Below are 21954 nucleotides of genomic sequence, written 5' to 3'. Positions count from 1 at the left end.
GAGGAAGACGAAGGCAAAGAAAGGTTTGGAAATACTACTAAATTTATTTACTATTTACACACAAAAGCAAAAAGAAAGCAGTCACGTTTATTTACAGCACATAAGACGCATGTGACACAGTGAAAATACAAGCTTACCTACAGTCTTAATTAACCCAGGACAGAACAAACAAAAGACAGACTCATGCGGGGAATGATGACAGGAATCGCAGGAGGTGGATGGCTGGAGGTGAACGCTTGGTGGAGCCAACGTGGAGCTTGGTGGAGCTTTGGTGGAGGTGAACGCTTGGTGGAGGTGAACGCTTGGTGGAGCCAACGCGGAGCTTGGTGGAGCCTTGGTGGAGGTGAACGCTTGGTGGAGCCAACGCGGAGCTTGGTGGAGCCTTGGTGGAGGTGAACGCTTGGTGGAGCCAACGCAGAGCTTGGTGGAGCCTTGGTGGAGGTGAACGCTTGGTGGAGCCAACGCGGCTGGTGGGGGGTTGGTGTGACGGGTTCTCTCTCCTTCCCTCACAAGCTTCAGGACTCTTTCTCTCTCTTTCTTAGTCCCACCCAGTCCAACAACTTCCTCTCTTGCTTAGTCCAACTCAAGGCCTTTCTGTCTTCTGATCTCCTCCCTCCTCGACTCTCTCCGGGGGCCTCTGCCTCGGGTTATATAAGCCCCACCCTTGACCCTTTGCGCACCTCCCCAAAACGTTCTCTCTCCGCCCTCTAAAGCCAACCCCTCGTTCTGGGTTGGTCGGCAAGGGCTGGTTCACTCCTCCCCTCTATGACGAGGTGGGGACCCGCCTTTCTTCCCCAACCCTGCCTCGTGGTCAATGGCGGATGAAGGGAAAACCGCCCAAAATGCAGTTGGCAATTGACGAAAAGGGGGAATGGAGGTTTTGGGAATGGGAATGAAGGGAATCTATCTCTTTCACTTGGTGCAATGGAGTACTTCTATTAATGGGAGACACAGCCTTACCCTAAAACACAGAATAAGATATAACTTTCGAACAGGGGTATTCTATGATTGGCTGACGTGTATGCTTGTGGACTAATTATGGGACGCCCTTTTGCCCTTTACACAGCTCCGGAGGCAGGAGGCGCAGAATAACCAATAATAATAATAATAAAGCACACAATCAAAAAAAACAGTCCTCATATCCGCAACACTGCACCCTCCTCCTCTTAGGCACGGCCCGGGCCTACAACTTTTATTTAGTGTGACACGTAGGTGTAGTTCCCTCTACTTTTAACCTGACCCTGAGTGCGACAGTTTTAAAACATAAATAAATGTGTTCCGCTGCTCCATTGCACCCTGACCTAACAGACTTACGCCCACAGTTAACCGAATTGTGGAATGGTCTTCAAACTACACACTGACGGTGGGGAGCATTATTTACAATGACTCTGCTTTTATTTACAAGACTAACCCAGGACCTGTAATTGTTCTTTCTGGGGGGGAGACAGTCTGCTCTGCATCAATGCACCATTAAAGCACCCAAAAACACACCAATACAAGCACCCTCAAGCACCAATCGGTGCAGTCATCACTGTTCATCAATGTTCAACAATAAAAAATAACCAAACAACCCCTAACCCTGCAGGTGATCTCTTGCTCTTCGGCTCCCTCTGCTGGCTATTATTATGTCTTCCAGTTGTTGTCATTCTCTCTCATTTTCTTACTGGCGGCCTATTTGCAATAAAGTGTGCCCAACGTGTCCATTTTATTTTCTTTATTTATGGCCCACAGGGCCGACTACGTGTGGTTCACCTGTGGGGCATCGGTGCCCTGTGGCCAAGGTCCGCCAGCAAGATTTCGGGCCCTCATGGCCGGTTCCAGCAGAGGGGCCATGCCCCAACCCATGGGGTCCATCAGTGCAAGCATGTGGTCCATAATGTGGTGCATCGATGCAGACAGCTGGTTCTGGGAATTCCGTGCGCACAATGGAGGACTCACGCACGCTCCCCTCGACGCCCAATGGCGCACAGGTCATGTGGGAGACAAAAGAGACAAATGAGCGAGGGGTAAGGTCACAAGGGTACACATCAATAAGGCAATGCAAGGCGAAATGCGTACGGAGGGCGAAGTGAGAAAGCTCGTCCCGACCGTACGTCACCCCCCTGTCACCTACACTACCCTTGCCCTTACCCCATATGTACAAAATCTACACATTACCAATCCGTCGCTACTGTCACGTCTCCCCATATTTCCTCTATACCAAATTTGTCACCACAATCCCTCTAACCAAAATTTGCCATCACCCAATTCATCATCAATCCTCATAAGGAGGAAGAGATGGAACATCAAGCACAATGTCACACCCACGTCATGATGCGTCTCACATTCCAAACATTTGCACAGTAAAAAATAATCAAAACATGGCATGGTGTGGAGTACCTGTCACCTCAGGTGAGTGGATGCAGATGGTGCGAGGAGATCCTTCATCCTAACTATCCTCTGAATGATTTTAACACACTTTACACTACCCGGGGTCTCTCCCTGCCAATCCATTGGCCACTTACACTATGGGTTCTAAAAACCAATTCCCATTGACCAAACTGTGGTGCCTCTCAATTTGGGGTCTCACTCCCCTGATTCATCTCCCGGTGCCCTTGCACAATTTCTGGGCTGTGACGTGCAGCTCTTCCAGCAGGTCTACCCACCCGCACACCTCCACCACTGCAGTTGCCACCCGAGCATACCTAGCTCCTCACCCTAACCTAACTAACTGGGGAAGGCCCCTCCTGGCTCTGTCACCCCTTGGTGCCCTCTGGCACTGGGCTACCCGGGTCCGTCCTCCGGATCCTCGGGCCCCATCCACAACTACCGGCTCCCAGAGCCCACCTGCGGCCTCACCTGGCCGACATCCTCACAGTGGTGGAGTGCCCAAACCAACTACACACACTAACAGGCTACACGCCCAGCCATTTCCACAACACTAATGCACCCATCCAATCACCATTCTTCCACCCGCACCACAGATGCCAATATCCAACCACAATTTACCTGTACCCTCTACCTAACACTTACACTACCCGCCCCGGGTATCCGTGATGGGGGTCCACTCTTCCCCCATTCACACCTCCGCACCATCCACTCCACTCCACAGTTCCCATCCTACTCACTCCATGACCATCCATTCCAAGACTCCATATATTCCACACTCCATGTCTTCCATACACCTGTTCCTCATACCTGTTGTTGCACACCTGTGCACTCACACCTGGTGCCACCTGCACCCTCCTTCCTTCCTGGACCATTTGGTCAACACCACACGCAATCACCACTACTCCCTCATACACTGCTCCACACACCTGTTCAGTTGCACACCTGTGCAATCACACCTGTTCAATCACACCTGTTCAATCCTCAAACACACGGCATCATCTCATCTACCTGTTGCCCTGCTAACTTAGTGCTCCCCGTCTTCCCTTTAAACTAAGCACATACCACGTCATTATCATCCACACTAATCTACCTGCGTCCCCCCTACAGGTATCAGTCACTAACTAAACCTTAACGTTACCTAATGTCATCTTCGCTAGATCCCTACACATGATATATCCTAACCCACTCGGGCTAGTTTTCACTGCCATAAACCCCATAAACCTAGTGCTCCTTTGCCCCCCTCTGTGAGGGATGGTGGATTGCCCATCCCACCACATCGGGGAGGTCCCACTATCAATTTTGCTCGTCCAAATTCCAACCAATTCAAAAATTTTCCATTTACTGCCAATTCTACCCACTATTATAAATTTCGTATCAAATCACTATCACTATCACCATCATCACAGTCCGCTATATCCTAGCCTCGGTGCGTCATGACATCATTAAACTCGGCTTCGCAAAGCCGAGCAATGAATTCGGGTGGTTTGGTCGCCTGCAGGTTGAATCCGTCCGGCTTTCGGTTCAAGGGAGGTGGTTTGGTTGGGCCGAGATTCCACGCACCATCTCGGCGCGGCACCTTGCGGTCCCGGGCCCGATGGCTCAATCTCCCCCGGTCGGAACCCCGTCCCCACGAGGGGGCACCGTTCCGCTTCCTCCTACTCGCCCTTGAACCGGACCGGTCGCCTGGCCCGACAAGGCCCGGACTCGACCGTGCGGGGTGGGGCCAAGCCCGAATCGGCAACGACGCTTCGAAGAGAAACGACGCAGTTTCGATCCGCGCCGGGCCTCGCACCCAACAAAGCACACCGCGGCCCGAGTGCTCGCATCGGCTATCCGTCGCCCTAACCGCTAACCCGGTTACCGTCGATGCTTCACCGGCATGCTCACACGCATACGCTACCCCTTTCACCCTCACAAAACCCGGCATTCCAACGCCGTCCATACATTCCACCAACGCTCTCCCTGTTACACACCACACCTCTCGCGCACACTCTTGTGCACACTTCGGTCCACACCTCTCCTCCGTTACGTCCTCCGTAACACTCACCATGGGCGTGCACTCTTGCATCCACCCACTAACGCGCTCACATGGGCTCTCCCACACTCGCGCTACTACCAACCCAGGTGTGCTTCCTCGCACACCCTCAACCATTCCAAGCGTGCATTCTCGCACCCGCTCCACCACCAACTCACTCTCCGGGTCACACTCACCCTCGCACGTACACTCCGTACACCCCGACGTGCATTCTCGCTCGCACTCGGTTTCACTCCCACACGTTATAACACACCCACTCGCCGACGCACACTTTTTCCTCACACGCGTGCCATTTTTACTCACACGGGACCCCTCACCAACGCCCGGATGCTTCCTCGATCCCAAGCGCGTGACAATTCTTTTGTCGCTAAACATCCTCCTGCAAAATCTACCCGCACAATATACAGCACGACTCATCTGGGGGATCCTTTTCTCCACGCGAACCTGCAAACTTCCATTTGGATTAGCGAGTACATCATCATGAGTTGAGCAGGGACTTTGTACATATTCCATTTCTTCCTGCAATTCCCGGGCTACCTCCGTCATATCTTCAATTTTAATTCCCAGCACTGCTTTGTCTTTGTTCCCCTCGACGACCGTTGGCTTTAATAAAACACCCTCCTCTACCTCAGCGGTCGCCGGCTTTTCCAAACCCCGGGTCGCGATTTCTACCCCTGTCATTGTACCCGTGCTTTTCTCCGCTTCGCTCAACCAGCACTTCTCGACCCGCGTTACCTCCTCATGCACCCCTGGGACCCTCTCGCCCACCATGCGGTCTCTGTCCCTCTGCTCCCTTTCGGCCCTCATTTCGCCCATCCTGCGATCCATGATCTCCCCACATTCGTCAATTTTTGCCATTAATTGGTCCATAAAAAATCGCATGTACCCTGGTATCTCGGGCTCAGCTGCCGCGACCACGTGCGCAGCGCAATTTGGTGCTGCTTCGGTCACGGGCGCGGCAAAATTTGGTGCCGCAACAACCACTTGCGTGAGGACGCCATTTTGTGCGTCTGATACTCCCTCAACCGCCTCCTCATTGCTCCCCTCCATTTGATCCTGGGTTACTCCTAACCCCTCCTCTAGCTCACCCACCGGCATCCGATCGCCTTGACCAGCCATGGCGCGATTTCAAAATTCGGGTTTTCTTTTACAACAACACAAATTTCCAGCACTTTGTAATTTTGAGCGCGTTAAGCGCGCTTCGGGCCTCGTATCCCACTCCCCGACACCAATTGTTGCGGACGCGGTTAAAGATGTTATTTTACCGAGCGGTTGGTATTGCCGCGACCAAACAGTTATTCCCCGATTAGAACCCGATTCCACCCAAACGTTGGCCGGATCGCACCGCGGCTGCTCAATGAGGGAAAAGACTAAAACGACGAATGCAAAGAGGAAGACGAAGGCAAAGAAAGGTTTGGAAATACTACTAAATTTATTTACTATTTACACACATAAGCAAAAATAAAGCAGTCACGTTTATTTACAGCACATAAGACGCAGGTGACACAGTGAAAATACTAGCTTACCTACAGTCTTAATTAACCCAGGACAGAACAAACAAAAGACAGACTCACGCGGGGAATGATGACAGGAATCGCAGGAGGTGGATGGCTGGAGGTGAACGCTTGGTGGAGCCAACGCGGAGCTTGGTGGAGCTTTGGTGGAGGTGAACGCTTGGTGGAGGTGAACGCTTGGTGGAGCCAACGCGGAGCTTGGTGGAGGTGAACGCTTGGTGGAGCCAACGCGGAGCTTGGTGGAGCCTTGGTGGAGGTGAACGCTTGGTGGAGCCAACGCGGAGCTTGGTGGAGCCTTGGTGGAGGTGAACGCTTGGTGGAGCCAACGCGGCTGTTGGGGGGTTGGTTTGACGGGTTCTCTCTCCTTCCCTCACAAGCTTCAGGACTCTTTCTCTCTCTTTCTTAGTCCCACCCAGTCCAACAACTTCATCTCTTGCTTAGTCCAACTCAAGGCCTTTCTGTCTTCTGATCTCCTCCCTCCTCGACTCTCTCCGGGGGCCTCTGCCTCGGGTTATATAAGCCCCACCCTTGACCCTTTGCGAACCTCCCCAAAACGTTCTCTCTCCGCCCTCTAAAGCCAACCCCTCGTTCTGGGTTGGTCGGCAAGGGCTGGTTCACTCCTCCCCTCTATGACGAGGTGGGGACCCGCCTTTCTTCCCCAACCCTGCCTCGTGGTCAATGGCGGATGAAGGGAAAACCGCCCAAAATGCAGTTGGCAATTGACGAAAAGGGGGAATGGAGGTTTTGGGAATGGGAATGAAGGGAATCTATCTCTTTCACTTGGTGCAATGGAGTACTTCTATTAATGGGAGACACAGCCTTACCCTAAAACACAGAATAAGATATAACTATCGAACAGGGGTATTCTATGATTGGCTGACGTGTATGCTTGTGGACTAATTATGGGACGCCCTTTTGACCTTTACACAGCTCCGGAGGCAGGAGGCGCAGAATAACCAATAATAATAATAATAAAGCACACAATCAAAAAAAACAGTCCTCATATCCGCAACAATATATATATATATAATATTGGGTTTTTCTCCTCTTTCCCCTTTCTTTTCTTTGCTCAACCTCTGTTACATACATGCTTCTAAATATCCAAACCTTGTTTTCCTCTTCAAGTATATGCTTTATGTTTACCTGCATTCTTTCATCCACCTGTTTTGTTGTCAATAAAAATATCTCCCTGAGTCTGTCATGTGGTACTTTTTCCCTCCAGTTTTTCAAGTCATGCCCATCACCATATCTTGGTCTCTCTGATACCTATCTATGAGGTTTTCTACACTTAATGATTCCTCCTCTCTTTCAAGCTTCTCTTTTATATAGTAAGTTCATCTTACTAAATAAGAGAGCTGTTGGTTTGTGTGTCGCCATTTTTCTCAAAGATGGGCGAACGGATCTTCGTCAAACTTTCAAAGGTTCATCAGTGATTGCCTGGGAGTGTTTTATGCAAAAAAAAAAACGTTTGTCTTTTTCGATTTAAAAAAAATCGCTCTATAGTACCTAAGCCTTTTTGATTAATGCCAGTTATATACAAGTACACATTCGCATAAATAAATACAAATCACCAGACATTTGAACACAAATAATCCAAAAATTTCGTTTCCAACAAAAAATTTAGAACAAAGGCGTTTGACTCAATAGACAGAGACGCCATGTTCAAAATACTACGTGCCTATGGTATACCACCCGAAGACAAACGCGATCAAGGAGATGTATAATTGCACTTCTGCTGTTGTCCTCACACCTGATGGGCCAACTCGGGTATTTGATGTCACTGCGGGAGTGCTGCAAGGTGACACTCTTGCACCTTTCTTGTTCATTATGGTGCTCGACTATGTGATGCGTACCACATTGATGGAGGAAGATGGTGTCACACCGCAACGCCGCATGAGCACAACACACCCTGCTCAGAACCTATGTGACATCGACTACGCTGAAGACCTCGCTGTAGCTGCTGATTCACTACAAGATGCACAGGACATCCTATCAAGCATCGAAGATACAGCCAGAAAAGTCAGTCTTTTTATCAACGCATCAAAAACAAAGTACATGCACATACATCGTCGACCGAATGAACAACGAACTCTCAGGGCAGCAAATGGTGAAGTGCTCGAGACAGTTCAATACTTCAAATACCTTGGCTCATACACCAACACTGCCTATGATGTCAGGTGCCACATTGGACAGGTGTGGTCAGCAGCAAACAAGCTTGAGAAAGTTTGGCGTGCCCTGCTGCAACGAAGCACCAACATCCGACTATGTAAAGCTACCGTTGAATCAATCTTACTGTATGGGTGTGAGTCGTGGATGCTGACTAGTAGCATGACACGTAAAATAGATGGCAAATACACCAAGCTCCTCCATAAAATACTCAACATCCGATGGCAAGACCACGTCACAAACATTGACCTATATTCGGTAATTTGCCAAAATTTTCTGATGTTGTAAGGAAGAGGCGTTTGAGATTGGTGGGTCATGTCCTCAGGCACGAAGAAGAAGCAGCAAATAGCGTCTGACTTTGGAAACCATCAGAAAGGAGAGTTGGTCGGCCGAACCTGACGTTGATGAATATTGTCTGCAGAGACACTGGGCTGCATATGGACGAACTGAAATCACCTGTAGCTGACAGAGCTGTTTGGGCAAATCTGACAAAGTAACTTTGCTCTTTGTCGCTCTGGTTTATTTTGGTGTTTTGTTTGTCATTGTCTGATCAACATTATGTATAAACAAGTCGTAGTAATCAAACAATACCGGAAGTGGTCGAAGTTGGTGGTAAGGCTTCTTCTTCTTCCTGAACGTCATCATACTTAACTCAGAAACGTGATGAATGGCACATTCAGCAGAATATATTGAACGAAAAGGTAAAATGATGATTTGACATTTGTGATAGATTCTGATTTGGATGTAAATGATTATCCATTATATTTGCCCTCCTTTCAAATATGTTAATGTTTCTTTTTAGCTTGAGCAACGCCGGGTACCCCAGATATAAATGCCTATATGCTTTACTCTGGGTACAAATACAACTTTGTCTGGGAGGAGGGGGGGACGGGGTGAGGGGGGGGGGGATGGGGGGGGTAACATAGGCTATGTGGGCACGGCCTCATTCGGTGGTGTGGGGGACCGGGAGAGTGGCGTAAATTCTCTGTGTAAATGTGTATACCGTGTTGTGCCACCTGGTGATGGTGGCAGAGGGTATTACTATTTCCTTTTTTACCTGGGCAACATTAAGGTTAAAGCACTCTTTGTTCAGGTAAATTTTTCCTCCTTCCCTTCCCCCCCTCCCCCAAAACGGAGGGGCCTGTCAAAGCCACCCCCACCCCCAAAATATGTACAGTATATGTAGTATATCTTTCCCGTCCCTCTCCCCTCACCTCACCCTCCCCTCCCCCTTCCACTCCCTTCTAGCCCCTCCCTCTCCTGCCTCCCCCCCCTCCCCAGCAACGCCGGGTACTCCTGCTAGTCTCCTTCATAATTTTCTGTTGTGTGTCTGTGTATTCTTCTCTGCCTGTTCTTATGTGTCCCTCTGCTGAATTGTACCCTGCTACTGAGCTCTTTCACAAGTCTCAACTCCTGTAAAACTAAATAAATGAATAAATAAATAGGTAATTGGATTGATTATATGATTTAGCAGTCTTCAATGCTGATGTAGATTTAGTTGTTGTACGTACTTGGTGTTCTATAACCATAAGGTGTGAATATGATGACAACAATTGTTGAACACACAGTCACTATTTTGCTTCCTGAGCCAAAACAATGATTTATCACTAATAGTGGGTGGCCCGGGTGGGTTTTGAAAAAAATGTAGAATTTTCAGCACATCATCATCATCACCCTCATCATTTATTACTCTGGCTTCAATATGTTGCATAAATAAAAACTCGAGCTGACAAAGGATCTCGAGCACTCAGATATCGTGCTGCATATTCAGCATGAACAATATTATAATGAACAGCCTGGGTTGTGCTACATACATCCACTTGGTGTTTGTTGTATGAATCATGATGAATAAGGAAGTTAAAAAAAAAAATGCTTGTTCATTTCATTGCTTCAGCATCAGGGTAAAACTTCGTCAAGTGAGATTTTCAAAAAAGCGAAGTAAAAGTGTTTGTGATTATTATAAGCCAATGATATTCAATCTCAAAGAAATACACAGATCATTGTATGTACATCCAGCAAGGTATTTCCTGATCTGAGATTTCATCCCAAAAACATGCAAATCAGTGTTAAGATTAAAGAATCTACAAATGACAATCGATATAAGATGTGCTCAATATTGTATAGCGAATCATCATTCGGTATGGTTCTGCACATTGATCATTATTTATCCAAACAAGGAAACAAAATTGAACTTCTGCACCTGCAAGGGAGATTTAAAATCTACTCATTTGAAAAGCATGCCAACCTGTGCGAGTAAGGTACTCGGGTTTGAGTCCTGATTATGTATTCTGATCGTTCTCGTTTGACCACAGACATGATAAATTCAGTCACATTCACAGATATAAAGATGTTCGAGTGCTGTGTGGGCGAAAAACTCTTTTTCTCTGACAAAGGATTAACAGTGGAAACGTCATTGCTTCCCACGGCGGTGACCATACCTCGATTTACCAGCTTTCTGTTCATTCCATCCAATGTTCTCCCGATTCAACAATGCAGAATAAAACTAGAACGGCTTCGGTAGACACGAAGGGGAGAGAGAAGGGGAGGAGGGGGAGAGGAAAGAGAGAGGAGGGGAAGAGGAGAGGAGGTAGGGGGGGAAATGAGGGGAAGAGGAGAGGCAGAAGGGGAGAGAGGGAGAAGGAGAGAGAGGGAGAAGGCGAGAGAGGGAGGAGGCCAGATAGGGAGAAGGCCAGAGAGGGAGAAGGCCAGAGAGGGAGAACGCCAGATAGGGAGAAGGCCAGAGAGGGAGAAGGCCAGAGAGGGAGAAGGCCAGATAGGGAGAAGGCCAGAGAGGGAGAAGGCCAGAGAGGGAGAAGGCCAGAGAGGGAGAAGGCCAGAGAGGGAGAAGGCCAGATAGGGAGAAGGCCAGAGAGGGAGAAGGCCAGAGAGGGAGAAGGCCAGAGAGGGAGAAGGCCAGAGAGGGAGAAGGCCAGAGAGGGAGAAGGTGAGAGAGGGAGAAGGCCAGAGGGGAGGGAGGGGAGAAAGAGGACGGCGATGGGGAGAAAGAGGACGGGGAGGGGAGAGCAGGAGGACGGCGAGGAGGGAGCAGAAGGTGAGTGAGAGGCGAGCAGGAGGGGGGGGGGGGTCATCAGGGAGCAGGAGGAGTGAGAGGGGAGCCAGGCTGAACAGCTTACAATTTTGTATCCCACTGATAGGCCATATCTGGATTCGGACATTAACCAAAATCGAATTGGCTTGTTCATGTTACCTAACCAACTCGTCCACCAAGTTTAGTCATAACCCGTAAACAATTTTTTTGAGATATCGTTATATATATATATATATATCTCGGTTTTAGCTCCACCTCTCAATGGTGGAGAATCACTTTAAAATAATTATAAAATCCGGATTCGATTCTTCACCAAAATTTAAACATTTCTTCCTTGTCACACACACACACAACCTGTCCACCAAGCTTCTACCAAAACCGTTTATAACTTTTTGAGATATTGTGCTACATATCGTTTTTGGCCCTACATCTCAATGGGAAGAATCGCTTTAAAATCCTCAGATCTGGATCCAGTTATATATTCACCAAAATCTAATTATTTCGACATTGTCACACACTAGGCTATGAGCCAGACCCCCCAAATTGACCGGTCGGTACCATACAGATGGAGTAAGGCTCATTGTGATTTTTAGCAAGATATATGTCCCTAGATATGAAAAAAAAGTGATAGCAGTGTATAACTCTCGGCCATCTCTGTGTTATCACCCGAAATATTATTATACGCCCGCTTCGCTTCGCCAAAAAATGTGATATTTGCTAAAATTGGAATAAATATGTTTTTAAGGACCACAGAGTGCCAATAATTTGCATACTGGATGCCAACTAATATAGTAATAGAAAATAGAACATTTGTGGGGGTTATTTATCAAAATATTGATATAATGACAAAAAATATGTTAAATTTAGTGAAAAAGTGGTCGAAATCGCTTCGACTTCAGAATTCACATTGTACATTTTTGTCAATATTTCAAAAATGAAAACTCCCAGAGTAACATTTGACCCCTCAAAATCTTCGCAAGGAACCACTGCATTGGAATATATCATTACTTTGTAATATGGTGGTTGTTTGGGGCACATATTTTGGTAAAATTCAAAATATGTTCAACCATACCCCCTAATTTTGATATTATAGGTGCTAAAGGGTTAAACATTACTGTATTTGCATCTGTATTACCCAACTAAATTGTTATTTCCTTTTGTCATTCCAGGTAATGTGGTGGTGGTGGTGTTAGTGCTTGCCCAGTATTGCTAGTACAATCGCAATGGAAGAACAAACCATAGATGAGGCCGAAGTGCCAACTGGAAGACATTGTATCATTCACAAGGAATCACTGAGTTCTTTTTCTCAAAATTGAGTTCTCAGTGTCAAATCTGAGTTCTCAAACTGAGTTCTCAAAATCACGAAGATTTTGAGGGGTCAAATGTTACTCTGGGAGTTTTCATTTTTGAAATATTGACAAAAATGTACAATGTGAATTCTGAACTCGAAGCGATTTCGACCACTTTTTCACTAAATTTAACATATTTTTTGTCATTATATCAATATTTTGATAAATAACCCCCACAAATGTTCTATTTTCTATTACTATATTAGTTGGCATCCAGTATGCAAATTATTGGCACTCTGTGGTCCTTAAAAACATATATTTATTCCAATTTTAGCAAATATCACATTTTTTGGTGAAGCGAAGCGGGCGTATAATAATATTTCGGGTGATAACACAGAGATAGCCGAGAGTTATACACTGCTATCACTTTTTTTCATATCTAGGGATATATATCTTGCTAAAAATCACAATGAGCCTTACTCCATCTGTATGGTACCGACTAGAGTCCCTGTATATAGAGAGTTGTGTCAACTCAAATTTGGACGCCATTTTGTGTCTAAGTGTGTCGGATTAGATATACATGTACATTCGCGATATGGGGTGATATATTCTAAACCTGCTAAAAAAAATTTTACTACACATATTTAGTCTTATTATTACATACAGGTGATATTTGTTTTGTCAAAAACTCAGCTATTGCCGTGAAAAAGAGCTGTGTGGTGATATTAAAAGTGGTATGGCAATGCATATTACAAGCCAACACTGCATATAAGAGCTAACATTATAAGTAAGACAAACCAATGCTGTCGTTCTCTGAATTTTAATAACTTTTAGAAAGGAGTGTGGGCATATCCAATATTTTTTAAAGGGTGCCGAGAGCAATTCCGGTGTAGGACATCCAGCCGACATATAGTCTAACACACTTAAAACAAATTCTGTACGTGGTATTGCCATATTTCTATAGTGTACAACTTTAGTTTTATCGACATTTATATTCAATTTCCATTGTAATGATTTAACAAGCTGCAAGTCAGCTTCTGTCTCTGACATAAGGAAAACGTCATCGGCATCTAGTAAGATTGAAACGTTCATTTATTACTACACCCTTGCCCAGAACTCTGATGGATATTGCCTGATCGATTAATATGTTTCATAGCTGGCGACTTAATTAACACTTAATTTTCGACTGCGCCAAGCCGCAATTAAACAGAGAAAAAACTTTTAAAAATACCTGCAGTGTGCACGGTTCGTCTAGTCGAACAGATATGGAAAAGCACAGATAAGACGTCGTATTCACCATAACTTGTTTAATTTCCCAAAAATGTCCCAAATTTGTCTTCTGACTTTATCACTTGGAAATCTATACATCTTATATTTCCCAGATTGGTTTGAACAACCAAAAGCAGAACAACCAGTCATTTTGTTTGGCAATAAACAACATTCCCGTACCAAGCTGACGTTCACGCATGGTGAAGTTAGACACAAAATGGCGCCACGAAATCACGTGACCAGAAATCTCGGGTCAGCGCATGGCGCAACTCTCTTTATACAGGGACTCTAGTACCGACCAACCCCCTTGGCTCATAGCCTACACCCAACCTTTCCACCAAGTTTCATCCGTCCATAACTTTTTGAGATATCGTGCTCACAGACGGACAACCAACCGCGAAGGTAACTAACTCGCCTTCACAATTAAAATGAGTTTTCCATTCCACAGAGAAGTCTTACCATATCTTTATCGATGCCACCTGTTCAACATTTGTATATCATCGTGCATTTCTGAAATACCACACTGCAAACTTTTTTGTAGCAGCAGCAGCAGCAGCAGCAGCAGCAGCAGTAGTAGTAGTAGTAGTAGTAGTAGTAGTAGTAGTAGTAGTAAAACTACTACTACTACTACTACTACTACTACTTCAACTACTACAGATTTACAGAACCACATCTACCATATAAAACACAATATTGGTTTGTGTCTGCACAGATGTCTGTCCCATTCATAAGGGTAGGTTTTAAAGGCCGATCTTTTAAAAAAAAAGTGTGCTCACTATTGTCTCTTTTTGAGAATAAAACAAACTCGAAAAACATTTTCAATAAGAGTAATTATGTCTCTTCCATTGGAATTGTAGATGGTGGCTTGCAAACGGAGCCTCAAGGGTGGTGTACAGAACCATTTAAAAAAAAAAATACAAGGCACAGAGAGGTGAAATTCGCTGCATGTGATGTGCAACGCATGCAGTGTAAAACGAGTGTTCATTTACATCCGTATGATGTCTAAAATAAATAAAGAAGATAGAAGCACAACCCCCCCCCCACCCCCCCCCCCCAAAAAAAAACCAATTGTGTCTTCCCTCAGGAGAGCCAGCAAACACTATCTCTCTACTCTCAAGACTGAACTCTCAAACCTGTCTCCCTCTTCCAAATCCTGGTGGCATCTTGTCAAATCTGTTTCTGGTGTTTGTTCCTCCTCCATTTCCTCCGTTACCTCAAACGGCTACACAGGTGACTCCGCACGTGAAAAAGCCGGCCAACTGGCACGGTCTTCAAGCAGCCATCAATCATCTGGACTGGTCTCCCATCTCCACTGCCCTGACATCAACTCATCCTGGGAATTCTTCCAAAGTAAATTGCTCTCCCTCATGCACAGATTTACCCCATCTACTCTTCAGTTGTCTTACCGTTCCTCCCTTCCATGGTACACGGAATCTTGTGGTGACGTAGTTGCCCTGAAACAATTTCCCTTCACCTCCTGGAAGGCAAATCCAATGGAAGGCAATCTCATTTCCTTTCACAAAGCCCGGAACAAGTGTGTGTCTACCCTCAGGAGAGCCAGGAAACAATATCTCTCTACTCTCAAGAGTGAACTCTCTTATCTGTCTCCCTCTTCCAAATCTTGGTGGCGTCTGGTCAAAACTGTTTCTGATGTTTGTTCCCCATCCATCCCCTCCCTTACCTCAAACGGCTAAGCCCGCATGTGAAAAAGCTGAATACCTGAACTCTGTGTTTGCCTCAAAATCTTGTGTTCCAAACCCATCTCTCTCTGCATCCACCTCACCCAGTCGAACCCAGCTGCTCCTGGACTCTGTGTCCTTCTCTCCCGACAAGGTGGAGAAGTTCCCGTCAAACCTCGACTGTGATTCTACAACCGGACCAGACGGAATCAGCCAATGAGTCCTAAAATCTTGCTCTGTCGCTCTATCTCACTTCTCTCTGTTATCTTCACCCTGCTCAAGGTTATCTGCCATCTGCTTGGAAATCAGCCAACATTACTGCTTTACACAACAATGTGCAAAAACAGATCCCTGCAACTACAGACCAATCAGCCTGCTCCCAATAATCAGCAAGGTCATGGAATCCATCATTGCTTTGGATATGAAATCCTTCATCTTCTCCAATGGCGTGATCTCTGATCATCAATTTGGATTCAGACCAGGTCATTCTACTCTGGACATGCTGCTGCTGCTGTCTCAACAATGGATGGAGGTCCTCAATGTCAAACAGGAAATCAGAGCTGTCTCCCTTGACATATCTCATGCCTTCGATACGGTCTGGCACCCAGCTCTGCTCACCAAACTCTCCTCCTATGGAATACATGGAAATCTCCACGCTTGGCTGGTGAACTTCCTCTCCTGTCGTAGTCAACATGTGCCTCTAAATGGAATTCTCTCATCTCTTCTTCCTGTCTAGGCTGGCGTTCCTCAAGGCAGTGTTCTGGGCCCTGTGCTTTTTTATGGTCTTCATCAATGATCTCTTTGACTCTCTCGAGAATCATCTCTATGTTTTTGCTGATGACTCCAGTCTCTGCCGCTCCATTCCTCATCCCTCAGATCGACAGACAGCAGCTTCTTCACTCTCTGCAGACCTGGACAAAATCACAAACTGGTCAAACAAGTGGAACATGTCTTTCAATCCTGATAAATCTCACACTTTCACTTTGTCTCTTCGAAAAGACCGCCTGGACAACTCTCCCATCTACTTTGTCAACAATCCTCTCAAAGAAGTTCTGTCACTCAAGCTTTTGGGTCTCACTATCTGCCATGATCTTTCCTGGGAAAACTACATTTCCAGGCTGGGCTCCAAAGCCAGTCGCCGACTGGGCATCCTCCGTCGTGTGAAGTCCTTTCTGGGCACTTCTGAGCTCCTCATCACATGCAAAGCTTTCATCTGCAGCTCAATGGAATACTGCTCTCCCCTCTGGGCCAGTGCTCCTGCCTGACACCTAGCTCGTCTTCACGCTGTTGAAACCAAAGCTTTCAGAATCATTGGAATCTCCCGCAATGAAGCTGATTCTGAGGGCTTTTCTCTCTCTCACCGCAGGCAGGTTGGTAGTCTTTCTGTCTTCTACCGACTCCTTTCCTGCCTTGCTCCCCCTGCTCTGTCTGTGCTCTGCCCCCCAAATATTCCTGCAGGTCGCACAAGATCTGCCAGGAACCCTCTTCTTGTGAAACTGCCAAAATCAAGAGTCTCTGCTCACCTTCACTCCTTCATTCCTCTTTTCTCCCGCATATGGAACAACCTCCCTCTCTCTCTACCCACTCCTCCCTCCAGGTCTGTAAAACAGCTGTTCGCCATCATCTCTTATCTTCCCCCATCCAAAACCTTGATCTTTTCTATCCCCGTTCATACGCCCCAAACCCACCTTTTTCAAATTCCGTCCTGAAAGTCCTTGTCGTGTCCATCTTATTTATCTCCTGTACCCTGCCCCAGCCCTCTCTCTTCCACACATCTCTTGACTGACTGAAATTTCAAGATTGACTTGAAATTTGAGCAAGGTTTGCATATTGTGTCACTGAAGCCTATTGGTTTTGAGGTCAAAAGGTCAAGGATGCCTAAAATCATCAATTTATTTGTATTTATCTTTGCTGTTTTCGTCATGTTTAGCATACAGAAGAAGAATTCTGAATACAAAGCGGACACAAACAGGCTTTGCATTTTCAGATGCTTCCCAGTTATTGTTTGACTTTTGTCATCTTTCAAAAACACTAACCACAAAGTTCCACACCATGACCCTCAACATTCGGTCCTTTGTCTTTTTCAGAGAAGATCAAAATGGATGTTAACAGTTGGTAATGTCTCCATGAAAAGATAGGCCCTAATTTCGACTTCAGTTGTTTTCTTCTTTTTTTTCAAAATAACTTGTGAAGAACCTTCTTAATCCAGATGCATGTTTTTGTTGTCCTTCCATGGGCTGTGAAGCTTTAATGTTGACATGGTCTGAAAGACAAAGCAAGGAGATGTGATTGATTGCTTTTATAGAATATCTCAGTATGAACGATCCAAACTAGTTAATATGAAGAAAATAGTCACACAGTTCACCCACTAGAGACTAGACAATAACAAATAAATATCCGAATCTCAATCCCCCGGCCTGTGCGGTCTTGAACGTCCACCAGCTACTGTGAACAGATTAGACACCTGGCCTGATGGATTTCTGAGGGACAGCACACTTATGATTCAACTCCCTTCCTGCGAAGCATCAACCAGACAATTTATAGTTGGATCAAAAATCAAGATGTTGAGTGTGATGGTCGGAAATTACTTCCGGCTATGAGCATGATGGACGTTGGCTCTGACGTGACTCCTTGCAGTTCATCAAAGCCAAGTTTTCTGGACCGGATCCATCATGTTGTTTTTGTTATAATTTCATCCCTGTGAAGGTGGTTGCGTTTTATCCCATTTTCCATTTATTTTGCAGAACCTTGTTGTGTATTGGCGAATTTATGCCTCTGAGAGTGTTTGGCCTAATCCCTAAAGCCTCAGCTAGTGGGCATCCTCCATCGTACAAAGTCCTTCCTTGACACACCTGAACTCCTACATCCACCTACAAGGCCTTCATCTGCAGCTTGATGGAGTACTACTCTCCCATCTGGGTTGGCACCCATACCTCACACCTTTCTCATCTTGACGCCATGGAAACCAAGGCCTTCAACATTATTGGAAACTCCCATGATTAAGCTGAGTCGATGGGCCTATCATTTTCCCATCAAAGACAGGCCAGTGTTCTCTGCAACTTGAACACCTCCTTTCTGGTATTGTACCCTCTGATTTCCCCCCCCCCACCTCTTCCCCAGATTTCTACATGGCACACATCGTCTCACGCATACAGGTATCTCCTTTTTGTTAAATTCTCAAAATTCAGACTCACTGCTCATTCATTCCTCTTTTTTCCGTCTGTCGAATAAAATTCCTCAATTTCTTCAATCACACTCTTCTCTCCAGGACTTCACGATGACTCTTTACTACCGTCTTTACTCCACATCCATGATTTTTTTCTACTCCCATTAACCCTCGACATGTCCACCTCTTTCTGGTTTCCAACTTCTCCTTCCACTTCTGTGATTGAAAGATTGAAGCTCTATCGATCTTGTTCATCCTCCGTGTCCTCCCCTTTGCTCTCATTCTTCCCAACGTCCCTTATTTCAAGTCTCCCCCTATTTTATCCCTCAATCCTTGTGGTATTTGTGTCCACCTACCTCCTCTTTCTTTCTACTGTTGCTTTATTTCTGGTACATCCTGATCCGTTCTGTGTTCTAGCTCCTCCATGAGCCTCGACACACTGTACAAAAAAACCCTAAAGAAATTGAACCCAGACAAACCAGTTCAAAGGCAAGTATGATACCCAGTTGAGGTACCTATCATGTCAAATCACTTCGGCTAATTGTTTACCTCAATGAAGCAATATCTAGGGTAAAAAAGATATAAAATACTAATCAAAGAAAACCCTTCATCAATCAAAATGCTTGCAGATCGATTTACTGCAGAAGAACAATGATCATCTGAAGGATGTTCAATCATCACAAAAATATCTTCAAGGCAGAATATCACATGTTGATACGTTAGAGAGAAAACACTGTGCCAGACTTTAAATCAAATCCGCTTTTCTTCATTATACACATTTACCTTGCCATGATGAACTGATTTGGGCTCACAAGCAAAAAGGCTTTGCTCCGCACGACCATCAGGGAAAGGATCTAACAATGTATCGCACAATGACATTAGAAGCAGGTATTTAAAAAAAAAAAAAAACACATTTAGAGGCCATTTTTCCCCGCAAAGCGGGGGTTGGCCTTTTTCGGGGACCGTGGTTGTTGTTGTTTTTCGGTCCCCTTTTTGAAGCAATGTTTTTACGGCCGGATGCCCTTCCTGCCGCCAACCCTTTTTGTCGCCTTTTACGACAAGCAGGGAATTACCAGTGAACTGGTACTCAATTAGCCGACCTCAGAAGCAGGACTGAAGCAGGACTTCTTGGACTGAAATTGTATCTCGCCTTAAACATAAATCCTTACCATCTGAGGGATTCCATAATGCACACAAAGAAGGCATCAGTTGGGAAGCAGTGCTTTCTCCTGGGTCATTAACACGTTCTCCACCAGAAACCAACTGCTCTGCGCAAGCGTCAGTCGGTTCTGGATCCAAGTCCATTTCGAACTACGGGAGAAAGTACCAATGTAAAACCAATCAGTGATGCAGCCTCATGTAATCATTTCTGTGTTTGTATAATAAGACTAGAAATTTAACAATAAAGAGTTTTTTTAAAATTTGCTGAGGCTGAATATATGTCCAGGAACTCCTCGATTTGCACTCGAGATGCGTTCCTAAAAAAACTGAATCTAAAACGAAAAAACGTAAAGAGAAAACGATTTTCCCATAGGCATAATGTTATAAATTGAAGATGTGTTCCTCGGTGGGAATTTCCGGTCCTAACCTAACTTTAAGCTAAGCAAAGACAATAAATGTGTAAATACAGTTCCTGTAAATAAATACTAAAGACATAATTAATTAATTAAGTAATTCATTAATAGTGTAAATAAATAAATAAATAGTGTAAATAAATAAATAAATAGTGTAAATAAATAGTGTAAATAAATAAATAAATAGTGGAAATAAATAAATAAAGTGTGAATAAATAAATAAATAGTGTAAATAAATAAACAGTGTAAATAAATAAATAAATAAATAAATAGTGTAAACAAATAATTAAATATATAGTGTAAATATATAAATAAATAAATAAATAGCGTAAATAAATGTTTAAATTAATAAATTATGGACAGCTTTAAGTAAATGCGTACGACACTCATGAAATCTGCAGCACACAGCGAGTGTCCAGGCATGAGAGGTGCGGGTTGGGGTGGAGCGGTTTCTGAGATGATGAGGCACTCGACTTTTAGTCAGGGCCCTTAGGGATATTTTGGGGCCGTTTGGTTCAAATTCTTCCAAAAGCACCAAATTTGGCCCAGATGTTGCCCATGCCATACTCTTTCGATTTTTGACGGGCGCCAAGAGGGGCGCCCCCCCCCTGGGGGGCCCATATTGGCGAAATACTAAATGGCCGCCACCCGGATTAGAGGTAAATCAGTTAAATAACCAAATAAAAAGGGTTGGAATCATGTATGATACCACTTTTCAGGGGTTTTCGAGGTCGAGGAATCAAATTATGATGTTATTTTGATGATTCGAGGTCAAGGTCAACCCTCAAGGTCATCTTAAAGGTCATTTTTGAGTCAAACATGTCGGTTTTTTAGTTTTTTGTCAAGATTTACACGAGGTTCACCATTTTATGTTTCTGGGTTGGGTAATCGAACTCTGACCTTATTTTTGACAATTAGAGGAAATATTTACATGTCTATGTCCTAATTTTCAGGCATATGCAGTTCATCAGTCTAATTACAAAGGTACGGATTTTGATGTTTTATGAACTGTATGCCATATCCTTGTGTTTAATTTTTGTGCGATCATGATCCGGGTTCATGTATACATGATTGTATACATGTCATAAATATGACGTCATAGGTCATGTGACCTGGCGGCCATATTGGATTTTATGAAAACCTTAAAAATGGATCCCTGCCTTCATTTTTCGATCGATTCATTTTGAACTTTGACCACTTATAGTACGCCATGTGATTGGATGCATATCCTAATTATGACGTCATAGGTCAGGTGACATGGCGGGATGGACCGGTATGGTCCCAGGATCATACCGCCCTTGGCACCCGTCAAAAATCGAAAGAGTATGGCATGGGCAACATCTGCGCCAAATTTGATGCTTTTGGAAGAATTTGAACCAAATTATCCCGAAGGGCCCTGACTATTTAGCGCATTCGAATTTTGGCGACGTTACTGGTAATTGTCGTCGCAGTCGAAGGAGACAGCTCGCGTACAATGTCCACCAAACGCTCCCCACACTCGAATTCCTTCACCACGTCTATTTTAATGTCCAAACGAATAGCTTTACGAGCCTTCTTCATGGGAGCTTCAGCTGGAGAACTTGAGGGTCGTTTTACCACTCATGATGGAGGGGTTTGGGAGAGTTTGGCACAAAATACCATCAATGAAGATCAGACGACACCTCTCATGAGAGTACTATACGGACCGCACAACTGAGGATACAACTGAGGATGAGAGAAGCGGTGCACTCCATGTCGTACCTCCACTTCCGTTATGCACAAAATTAAAAATTGTGCACAAAATATTTCTGCATGAAAGTAAAAGTATTACTCGCCACAGGACAAATTAAAATGTCCCTCTCCT

General features: G+C 45.1%; 1 protein-coding gene across 3 annotated transcripts in view; it reads right to left on the bottom strand.

Moving 5' to 3' along the window:
* Positions 1-14772: 14772 nt before the first annotated feature.
* The window catches only part of LOC137432526 (uncharacterized), a 47321-nt gene continuing 40139 nt past the window's right edge, over positions 14773-21954 (bottom strand). For 2 of the 3 annotated variants that reach the window (XM_068124542.2, XM_068124543.2), the window contains exons 4-6: positions 19707-19848; positions 19321-19391; positions 14773-17634 (exon numbers count right to left, since the gene is read on the bottom strand). In XM_068124542.2, coding sequence (XP_067980643.2) covers positions 17572-17634; positions 19321-19391; positions 19707-19848 — 276 coding nt within the window. In that variant the 3' untranslated portion in view covers positions 14773-17571. The remainder of the gene's footprint in view (positions 17635-19320; positions 19392-19706; positions 19849-21954) is intronic. The other variant, XM_068124544.2, reaches the window with a different exon arrangement.

The sequence above is a fragment of the Myxine glutinosa genome, chromosome 8, assembly GCF_964187855.1.
Source record: "Myxine glutinosa chromosome 8, kmMyxGlut1.1, whole genome shotgun sequence".
In the NCBI taxonomy this organism is placed as follows: Eukaryota; Metazoa; Chordata; class Myxini; order Myxiniformes; family Myxinidae; genus Myxine; species Myxine glutinosa.
Note: the sequence above shows the minus strand (reverse complement) of the source record. Positions and strands in the feature narration are given on the sequence as shown.